Source organism: Staurois parvus, unplaced genomic scaffold, assembly GCF_062004578.1.
Source record: "Staurois parvus isolate SC_StPar_1 unplaced genomic scaffold, SC_StPar_1.0 ptg000009l, whole genome shotgun sequence".
NCBI classification, from domain to species: Eukaryota; Metazoa; Chordata; class Amphibia; order Anura; family Ranidae; genus Staurois; species Staurois parvus.
The window spans coordinates 9,549,800-9,561,054 of NW_028317805.1; the positions used below are offsets into that span (position 1 = coordinate 9,549,800).

General features: G+C 43.6%; 1 protein-coding gene across 1 annotated transcript; it reads right to left on the reverse strand.

Moving 5' to 3' along the window:
* Positions 1-1,506: 1,506 nt before the first annotated feature.
* Positions 1,507-7,678, reverse strand: FOXI2 (forkhead box I2). Its single transcript, XM_089669728.1, has 2 exons — positions 7,039-7,678; positions 1,507-1,913 (listed from the first exon to the last, which is right to left on the reverse strand). Exons 1-2 carry the CDS (start codon positions 7,601-7,603, stop codon positions 1,507-1,509), a joined length of 972 nt encoding a protein of 323 aa, XP_089525854.1. The 5' UTR covers positions 7,604-7,678.
* Positions 7,679-11,255: the final 3,577 nt, after the last annotated feature.

Genomic DNA, 11,255 nt, shown 5'->3' on the forward strand with positions numbered 1-11,255 from the left:
ATAAAATAATGGCCCGGTCGGGGGGGGGGGGGGGGTAATCAAAAAATATTTGAGGCAAAATTAACTTAATCTTCGAAAAAAAAAAAAAAAAAAAAGGACTATAAAATACATTTGAAGTGCAAAAATAACTTTCCAAATAACTTTGTACAGACATGGTAAAACCAGAATTATTTCACAATGTAACCGACAAAGGAAAAACCCATCATCATTACTGTTCACCTATTCAGGTCTAAATACCGGAGATAAAAACCTTCATATAGCATTTTGGGAGATCAGTGACATAAGATCATTTTGGTCCAGACCATCACCTTACCTATTAGATGTGCCCACTGCATAAGCAGTAGGTAGCCTCAGTTACCTACAGTATATGGCGCTGTGTTCCAGCAACAAGATAGTAGCTTCCTGTCTCACTCCCATAACCAGAGTGTGTCATTTACAGGGAGCTTTGGAATGAATGAATACATACAGTTGGCGGATGATGCTGAAATATGCAGCATAGCCATGTATTAACAGATTACAGATCTCCCTGTGAATGGCTGAGAACCAGACTGTTTCCAGGAAATTCCCATTTCACTGCTGGTACACAGCATTGTATGGAGTGGAGACTACCTACAACTTATATAGTGCATACCTAGAAGTAAAGATAGCTGGTCCAAATCCATCTTTGACCAAAAAAAAAAAAAAAAAAATTTTAAGTCCACTAAAAGCTGGAGATCAACTTTAAAAGCAGATGGGAAATATACTAGCATTTTCAGAAAGTGGGCAGCAATTTTTCTTAAGCTGACCACAATATAAAATCTGATTGTACAATCTACTATCAACTATAAAAGTTATTTGCTACAAACTGAATTGATAAAGTTTGTGTTCACATTACATTGTTTTGGTAAATATAAAAAAAAAAAAAAAAGGAGAGATTGTGTACAATCAGATTGAGATTTCTTTACCATGGTAACATTGCAAAGTTAAACTCTAAAATACCCGCCTTATCCCTTGACCACGGCACCCATTCATGCTCTTTATTGTTCCAATGGGAATTTAAATTGGAGCATCTATTGGGGCCTGAATTTCTGTCCCATTTTATTCAGCAAGTATGGCCAATGGCCAAAGTTTATCTGCTGGACAGGGGCAGACTGACCATTTGGAAACTTGGGCACTGCCCGAGGGCCCGGGGTCAGTAGGGGGCCCCATGAGATGCCCCTGGTACCTTTTTCATAGGCTCTTGAGTTTGGGCAAGGACACAGGGGCTCCATGATCCACTATTGCCCTGGGGCCCCATGAGTTGTCAGTCTGCCCCTGCTGCTGGAACCTTTTTTCAGGCACAGATGTCAGGTTATCCAAAAGGTTTTGGGAGGTATATCTGGTTAAATGCTGCCATTCAGTGCTTTGATATTTTATGGTCTAGATCCATTGCTCTTAATATGGTACAATAAAAAATGCAAAGCATAAAAATGTTCTTTAAAAAAGGCACAACAGCTCAAAACTGGAAGCAATGTGTGTTAAAGTCTATCACACTTCAGCTTTCTGGTTATACAGCATGTAGTGAGGTAGGAAGTTGGCTTCTCCAAGTTGTACCGAGTCATTACCAATTGGGTGAGGGGCCAGTCCAGGAAAATAGCATTTGGGGGGTAAGAATTCCCCAAAGGGCCGACTCCCCATTATGGAAGATGTGAAGAGACATGGGCTGGTGTCCAAGGATGAGGAGGACTTAGGAGAAGATTTGACCTTGTTTTCTTGATTGTCCTCAAGACTGCCTGACCTCCAGGATTTTGAACTATTCTTGCTGTCCAACTTTTCAGAGAGTTCCGTCCTGTGACCAGTGCTTCCTTTACTCTTCTTTTTCCTCTTCCGCCTGAAGGATCCATTATCGAACATCCTGTCACAGTTTGGATCCACCGTCCAGTAACTGCCCTTCCCTGTTGATAGATTTTATTAGAAATATATGAATAAAGCCTTTCCAAGATGTTGATTACTTTATTAGGTTTGAATAGAAATTTTTATATACAATATATACACATATATATATATATATATTTTTTTTTTTTTTATACCTTTACATACTAGGCTACAAGCTCATGATTTTCTCCCTCAAGAGGATGACCATACAAATGGTTTCCCTGCTGAATTAGAGATGAATTTAATGACAGAAGTCAAAAAGGTACAGTGTTATCAGTATGGCCCAACACAGAGGAGAGGTAGAGCGCATTATTAGGAGATCACCTTTTCGGGCAGAACTTTACTTTCCATAATAAAAGCTCGTTCTATTGTTATTTGTGGCCCAGCTATCCCAATGCTCACTCACTTACCTCATTCACGGAAGCTTTAAAATTGTATGTGTTTGAAAAGTGTTTTTTGCTTCCACTACTACCTGTAGATCATGTGACATCCAGAAAGCTTTGAATCAACACCTTCCTGCATCACAGAAAAGGGCGTGATAAGGAAAGTTCACCACTCTGGCCACACCTCCCTCATTAGTATACCACCTTCCATCCATTTTCTGTAAATCTAATTGGACAATTTCCTTTAAATCTACATCATCTACGTAGTGCAAGGGCCTGTCTGATTTGATAAAAATTGAATAGAGTGTTCAGATGGGTTCTCCCATTACATAGTTCTCTAAAAGGAAATTGTGCATATGGCATAATGTATGGCCAGCTTTATAAAGTATGTAGGGAGTGGATGGGGACATCAAAACGCCAGGCCCCATTCACATTTCTGTGTAGCCGGAACTCAAATTCCTGCATGTGGAATCAACATCCCCCCCCCCCTCACTTGAATGGGCTGCCCTACACGCAGCAAAAACCCCAAAAGGAGCTCAAGAACTTTTTTCGTTGTTAAAACGGAATGTGGTGTGTTTTTTTTAAACTTGTGCTTTTTGGTGCATATGCAATGCATTTCTGCAACAAATCAAAAGCACAAAATTTTCTGTGTGGTTTGCCATGCATTTGGAAAAGCACAGATGTGAATGGAGCCTCATTGTTCTTGTATAAACCAACCAATTTCACTTTCAGGCCTCATTCACATCTAGCATAGTGGGAGCACACTTTTTTGGCTTGTTTTTCCCACGAATTGCATAGGGCAGCCCATTGATTTAAATGGGCTGGCCTACATGTGGCAAAGTAGCACATGGGACATTGTCATGCTGTGGGTGGCACTTTGTTTTTTGGTTTTTTTTAACTGCGTCCGTCACTCATTTTTTCACATGGCAAAATGTGTTTAAGCGGTCTGGTGTGTCGAAATGCATTTGGCAGCGAAAGAGCAACTAGTTAATTTTAGGAGACAGAGTATAAATGTTGCCACACACTATACAATGATTGTACAGTCACCTATAGATTTACCAAAACTATAAAAAACGGAGAACATGCCTTCTATCCAATCACTCTGGATCCAATCAGGCAGGCCCTTGCACTACATAGCTGATGGTAAAAGGAGATCCTGCTTGCTGTACCCCCCCCCCCCCCCTCTGAACAAAAAGCACAAGCGCTTTGCCCAGTGGGGAAAAAATGCAATGTAAATGCATCAAAAACACACGATTTTCAGCAGAGCAGTATGAAAGTAGCCTTAATGAGCATTTAACCCAGGCAATGCTGAAAGGGGAAGGGGCACTGCAAGGGTTTTTCTAAGGCAAACATCAGCTTTAAAATTCCTTCTTCTGTTATGCAAAAGTTACACTGACATAAAAGCCTGCTTCTGACCACTTCTTAGAGGGCCAACACAAAAGTTTAAATGAGCCATTAATGTGATGGAGCACTTTTCAGAGGCCATTTGACAGGTGGTGAGGAGGATTATGTTTACCTTTATGTAGCTCAACCACCCGTTTTTACTGCCCTGATAAAGCCCACTGTCGGCTGAGATTAGGCCAACCATATTGCTCAGGATCCATCCAGATGTCTGGACTTGCAGGTGGCTTAGCAAGTCACTGAGAGCCTGAGCTAGCTGCTCCCACCCCCTCCACAGCCCAGCACTTCAGTGAGCACTGGAGGAATAGATCAACTAGCTGGTGACCGACTGCCACAGACTTTCTGCTCACTGAAGGCCGAGAACTGTGCAGTCAGTCTGATTGCTCAAATTTCAGTCTTAGAATCAGCAGGGGACAGCTGCCAAACTGGATGGATGCTGCTTCCACCTATGTAAATACACACACCAAAGATTAAAAGGAACACTATTTAATCAGAGTATAGTATCAAGTCAATTAAACTCCTGGGGTATTGATCTGGTCAGTTAAGTAGCAGAGGGGGTTGTTAATCAGTTTCAGCTGCTTTGGCTTTAACGAAACAGGTGCACTAGATGGGCAACAATGAGACAAGCCCCAAAACAGGATTTACAGGTGGAGGCCACTGACATCCCCCCCCCCCCCCCCCCTTCATCTTTTCTGACTGTTTTTCACTAGATTTCTCTTGGGCTAGGGTCAGTGTCACTACTAGTAGCATGAGGCAATACCTGGACCCTACAGAGGTTGCACAGGCAGCCCAGCTCCCCCAGGATGGCACATCAATATGTGCCATTGCCAGAAGGTTTGCTGTGTCTCCCAGCACAGTCAAGAGCTTGGAGGAGATTCCAGAAGACAGGCAGTTACTCTAGGAGAGCTGGACAGGGCCGTAGAAGGTCCTTAACCTATCATTTGTGAAAGGAAGAACAGGATGAGCACTGCCAGAGCCCTACAAAATGACCTCCAGCAGGCCACTGGTGTGAATGTCTGACCAAACAATCAGAAGGATGGTCTGAGGGCCCGACGTCCTCTAGTGGGCCGTGTACTCACTGACTGGCACCATAGAGCTCAATTGGCATTTGCCATTGAACACCAGAATTGGCAGGTCCGCCACTGTCGCAGTGTGATTTTCACAGATGAGAGCAGGTTCACCCTCAAGCACGTGTGACAGACGTGAAAGGGTCTGGAGAAGCCATGGAGAATGTTAATCTGCCTGTAACATCGTTCAGCATGACCGTTTTGGTGGTGAGCCAGTGATGGTCTAGGGAGGCATATTCATGGAGGGACACACAGACCTCTATAGGCTAGACAACGGCACCCTGACTGCCATTAGGTATCGGAATGAAATCCTTGGACCCATTGTCAGACCATACGCTGGTGCAGTGGGTCCTGGGTTCCTCCTGGTTGCACCTCAGACTGTCCAGCAGCTTAGAGATGCCCGGGACCAGATCTGGGAAGAAATGCCCCAAGACACCATTCGTCATCTCATTAGGAGCATGCCCCAACATCAGGCAGGCATACAAACACGTGGAGGCCATACAAACTACTGAGTATCATTTTGATTTGCTGTAATGAAATTTCATCAAAATGGACCAGCCTGATGCATCATTCTTTTCACTTTAATATTTGAGGGTGTCTGAATTCAGTCCTCTGATGGAAATGAAAATCAACCTAAATGATGGGGCATCCTTACGTTCCTAACGCATTGCTATATTACTATAGACATACAGAATGATATTTTTACTTTATTTTTTTTGAATATATACACACACACACTTTGTTCTATTTTCACGCATTTAATAGTGGTTCTGCCCAGAGCTACCAAATGCTATCAACTTACTGAAAAGCATCATATGCTGTTGGCAACATGGTCTTCGGTCCTTCCTACAAGGTTACAGAGGCTGTTTAAGAGGATCTCCAGCTTTATAACAAGTTTAATACTGTAAGGCAGGAAGGTTTGTAAAATATATACAATTTGTTTAAAGCATAATTGTGCTGAAGAGTATCTAGGCTGCCTCCTCCACCTTCCTAAAATGCCAACTGACTGGCTGTCAACATTACTGCACTGGCATCAGTATACTGATCTTATGCTTGTTTTGGATCTAACAAACTTTTTGGGTCCATTCATTCACTCAACTGCAGTAAACCATTAATTTTGAATCCAGCCTAATGCAAAGCAAAAGTACATGAACCATTTCATGATTGCCATGGGAGAGTAGGTTTCAGAGGGGTGGCCAGGAATGTCTGGAGGTAGTTCACCTTTTCATCAGAAGGCAAAAAAAAAAAAAAAAAAAAAAACCACACACTTAGGCTAGGTTTACATCTGTGCGGGTGATGCCGCTCCGGATCCACATGAAAATTCGTGCACCTGCACAGGGAAATGCAGACCCGCAGGCAGGTGCCATTAGTTCGAATGACACGCCACCCGCACTAGAAAACACAACCGTACTGGGAACCGAGGCTCCCATGCGGACTGCGGTTTCCAAAGAAGTGCAGGGACTCCTTCCCTGCGTGTCACTGGAGTCCATGCAAATGAATGGGCTCTCATGCCTGCGCAAAATGTGGCCCGCACATATGTGAACCAGGGCTAAGGGCCAGTTCACACTACATGCGTTTCAGTTGCTTTTTTTTCTGCATCCAAAAATGCACAGAAAGTAGGTTATATGGTTGTCAATGTCAGAGTTAACATCAGTGCTTGCAGTTCCATGTGCAGAAAAGATTTAAATATAGAAAAGGCTGCATTTTTTTTCTGCACAGAACTGTACTGGAACACGAGGTCAGTAGGGGGCCCCATGAGATGCCCCTGGTACCTTTTTCATAGGCTTTTTTGAGTTTCGGCAAGGACACAGGGGCCCCATGATCCCCTATTGTCCGGGGGCCCCATGAGTTGTCAGTCCGCCCCTGATTATATATATATATATATATATATATATATATATATATACACACACACACACATATATATATATATATATATATATATATATATATATACACACATACACACACACACACACACACACACACACACACACACACACACACCTGGACTGCGTTTCTATAGCCCTTTAAGAGGGGGATTCCCAAGAACTAAAACCCATTTTAAAAAAGGTCCCCCCATGGTAAAGAAGACCAAGAAAAGCTCCTATAAAAAGGCTTGATGGAACAGACCAGGATTACAAAGTTGGTTCTCTTTCTGACCTGAATTCCAATGTCACCAGAAATGTGTATGAAGGGGGAGCATGCAGACATGTCCATTAATATAAAATATTACTACATTTAAAAAAATTAAAAAAAGTTACATGATAACTTTTGTCCCCTCCCCCCTTTACCTGGGTCGTGGTCATCCCTAGCCACCTTCTTGAAGCAATCGTTGAGGGACAGGTTGTGTCTGATGGAGTTCCGCCAGCCAACTGGACTCGTCTTGTAGAAGGGGAACTTGTCAGCCACATAGGTGTAGATCTGGCTGAGGGTGCGCTTCTTGGTGGGGCTGTTGTCGATGGCCATGGCGATCAGAGCAGAGTAGGAGTAGGGTGGTCGCACCATCAGGCGCAGTGCCTCCTGGGTGGGGAAGGGTCGCCACTGTAGCTCTGATGGACCATACACCGGAGGACCTACCACCATCTGAGCCTGGCTGCCCCCACAGCTAGGAGATCCCCCTCCATTCGGGTACGGAGACGGGCTGATGGTGGAACTGTTCAGCCACCAGTATGTGTTGCTGTTCGGCACCGAGAAGTCAGTGATGCCACCATATGCCGGCGAGTGGACTTCAGCCTTCGGAGGCTGGTAGAGGCTCTGCGGAGAATAGAGGTTGAAGTTGTCAGAGGGGAGAGCCTTGTCCGGGGGACAGGGGTATCCTGGCTGGGGGGGAGCGAAGTGCTGTCTATACACGTTCATTGTAAGTGCTGTGGAGGATAGCCGGGGGAGCCGACAACGAATGCTGAGCGATGGGAGGACTTTATTATACACAGCCGGCTGTCTATGTGCAATCAATGCAGGAGAAGCTGAAACACATTGTAGTAATGAGAAGACACCCCCTCCCCCATCCATCCATCCATCCTTCCTCCATCCACCCATCACCCGCCCCCACCATCACACCAGACACCGTCCTCACCCGGTAAATGCATCCCACAAACTGCACGACAAAGTCCTGCAAAGTATGGGAGTCCTGGGGGGGGGGGTTCTATATGTAGAGTGTACAAGGTGCAGAGTGTTATATATACATATTACAAATGATAGAATTCTCTGAGTGCAGGATGGGAGGACTTCATCTGCTTCAGGATCTGCATTTTTAAGTCATTTTCATAGTATGTTGGTATTAGGGTATGATTCTGGCTGATGCTAGAGGAAGTGCTGGAGTGTTTGCTCTGCTAGTTTGATTTTCTGTTGTTTTTAATGTTATTTATTCTAGGTTGTATTTTAATAGTGTGGATGGTTTATTATAGTTTTATCCATTATTTTATTACTTATTACTGGTTATTAGTACTTTTATTGTGTCCGTGTGTCTTGTTCCATTCCTGTTGTGTTCTTGTGTTGTCTTCGTTGAATGTGGCTGTAGTTTAATCATTCCCCTTTGGGATTAATAAAGTATTCTGTGTGCAGACTGGAGATTGTGAGATATCTTTACATAGTGAATCCTGCAAACTTTCCCATATGATAAAGTAGTACAAAGTTAGGGGCGGACTGACAACTCATGGGGCCCCTGTGTCCTTGCCCACACTGAAACCACACCCAAAAAAGCCTATGAAAGGTACCAGGGGCATCTCATGGGGCCCCCTACTGACCCCGGGCCCTCAGGCAGCGCCCGAGTGCCCAAATGATCAGTCCGCCCCTGTACAAAGTATGAGAGTCCTCTGAGCAGAGGGAAGGGCAGGACTATAGATTGAAGGATTTCTATATGTAGAGTGTACAGGGTGCGGTTTGTATTTTTTTTTATAATATATATATATTGTGTGCAGACTGGAGATTGTGAGATATCTTTATATAATGAATCCTGCAAACTTTCCCATATGATAAAGTAGTACAAAGTCAGGGGCGGACTGACAACTCAAGGGGCCCCTGGGCAATAGGGGATCATGGGGCCCCTGTGTCCTTGCCCACACCCAAAAAAGCATATGAAATGTACCAGGGGCATCTCATAGGGCCCCCTACTGACCCCGGGCCCTCAGGCAGTGCCCGAGCGCCCAAATGATCAGTCCGCCCCTGTACAAAGTATGAGAGTCCTCTGATCAGAGGGGAGGGCAGGACTATAGATTGAAGGATTTCTATATGTAGAGTGTACGGTTTGTATTATTTTTTGATAATATATATATTGTGTGCAGACTGGAGATTGTGAGATATCTTTATATAGGGGTTGATTTACTAAAGGCAGATAGGCTGTGCACTTGGAAGTGCACTGAAAGTGCAGTTGCTCTAGATCTGAGGGGAACATGAAAGGAAAATTTAAAAACTTCATTTATGCTGGCAAGTGATTGGATAAAAGAAATCAGCAAAGCTTCTCATTTCAGAGCTTTTCCTTGGATCTAAAGTAACTTCACTTGCAATGCACAGAATATATTTACCTTTAGTAAATCAACCCCATGATTTATCTCTAGTTTAAGATATATATTACAGACTGCATTTTGTGATATACACTATGGTGTCCGTTTATGAACCAGCGGTAAATGATCGCTGCTCAGTTCTCCGGAATTCTTGGAGAACACAGTTCTCCTACGAATGCGTTTTATGAAGCGGTGTAGATCAGTTCTCCAAACGAAGGAAGAAAACGATCTACAAACGCTGGAAAACGGCTGCTTTTACTATAATCTCGTGAGATTACAGTAAAAGATCAGTTTACTAAACAGACGTAAATTATCGCTGCTTAGTTTGCAGTTCCTCCGATTCTCCAGCTCTGGGCTGGAGAATCTGGAGAGAGAACACAGATCTCCAATGAAGGGCTGAACATGTTCTCCGCTGATCTCCTGAGCAGGGGCGGACTGCCAACTCATGGGGCCCCCGGGCAATAGGGGATCATGGGGCCCCTGTGTCCTTGCCCACACTCAAAGACTATAAAAAAGTTACCAGGGGCATTTCATGGGGCCCCCTACTGACCCCGGGCCCTCGGGCAGTGCCCGACTGCTCGAATGGTCAGTCCGCCCCTGCTCCTGAGTGTCATAAATTGTGACTGACCAGAGAGTAGCTGCTATCCTCTGAATCGCAGCTATTCTCTGTGTCATAAACGGACACCTATATTGCTCCGTATTGTATTGTTCCGTCTGCCTTTACATGCACATGAACTTTAACCACTTCGGACACTTTCTCCCCCTTCTTGTCCAGGGCAATTTTCATCTTTTAGCGCTATCACACTTTGAATGACAATTGCGCGGTCATGCAACACTGTACCCATGTGAATTTTTTAGCATTTTTTTGAGACAGATAAAGCTTTATTTTAGTGGTATTTATTCACCACTGGGATTTTTATTTTTTTATTTTTTTTGCTATATAAATGAAAAAGTCCAAAAATTTTGAAAAAAAAGGTTTTTCTTATAAAATTTGGCAAATAAATAATATTTCATCATAAATCTTGGCCAAAATTTATTATCTTTTTAGTAAAAAAAAATAAATAACCCAAGTTAGTTTATAACCAAAAATTATAATTTAAAACTTTTTTTTTACATTTTTAATTTTTTTTATATTATTTTTTATGGGTTTTTTTCTACATACTGTCACCCTAGCAGCACAGTGTCACCATAGTGCTGCACCTGCACCTGGCTTCGCCTCTCATCTGCTGAGAGCCTGAGCCAGCCGTTCCCTCCTCCTCCACAGCCCAGCACTCCAATGAGCACTGGGGGGGCAGAGCAGACAGCAGTTACTGACAGTCACCGCTTAGAGCCGATGGGGAGGGGCAGATGCAGAATTGGACCGATGCTGCATCCATCGAGGTAAGTATAAAGGGGGGGATCCCTACTTCTCTTTTAGGCTTTAGTCTCCATTTCCAGTAGAACGACTCCAAAATCACACGATTTCACATGCAACTTTAGATAGCGTCTTTACACACTCTGACACTCAATTCACAAAAAAGTCACAATAAAATAGTGCAGGAAACTTTTCAAAGTCGCTGCAACTTTAAGCTGCATGGATCGGAACAGGTGCCATTGAAGTCAATTGGCTGCAACTTGTCATAAAACTTTGTGTCCAAAGTCGCATGACAAGTCACACTAGTGGGAACCTTAATATGCTGATAACATTCTAAGCCCTGGTTTACACTGAATCTGACTTTGAAATCATTCAACTTCACTTGAAATCACATGATTTCAAAGCCACAGGTACGCATGATTTCAGGTGTGACTTGCCTGACATCTGTGTGATTTCATACACAGATGTCTATGCAAGTCACGCCTGAAATTGCAAAACATAGTGCAGGAACCCTTTCTTCAAGTTGGTGCAGCACGGAAAAGTTGGAGTCAGAGGGTTCCATTGCTGACAATAGGGTGCGCTTTTGGAACTGTCAAATCGCATGGTAAGTCATACGGTGTGAACAAGGGCTAAAGATTGTTTATAGAGCCTATTT

Bases quoted from the DNA above. Each gene is read 5' to 3' on its own strand.
- FOXI2 (XM_089669728.1), bottom strand. From the start codon at position 7,603: ATGAACGTGTATAGACAGCACTTCGCTCCCCCCCAGCCAGGATACCCC. The intron at 1,914-7,038 runs GTAAAGGGGGGA...ATCTATCAACAG, and splicing joins TAGGGATGACCACGACCCAG to GGAAGGGCAGTTACTGGACG.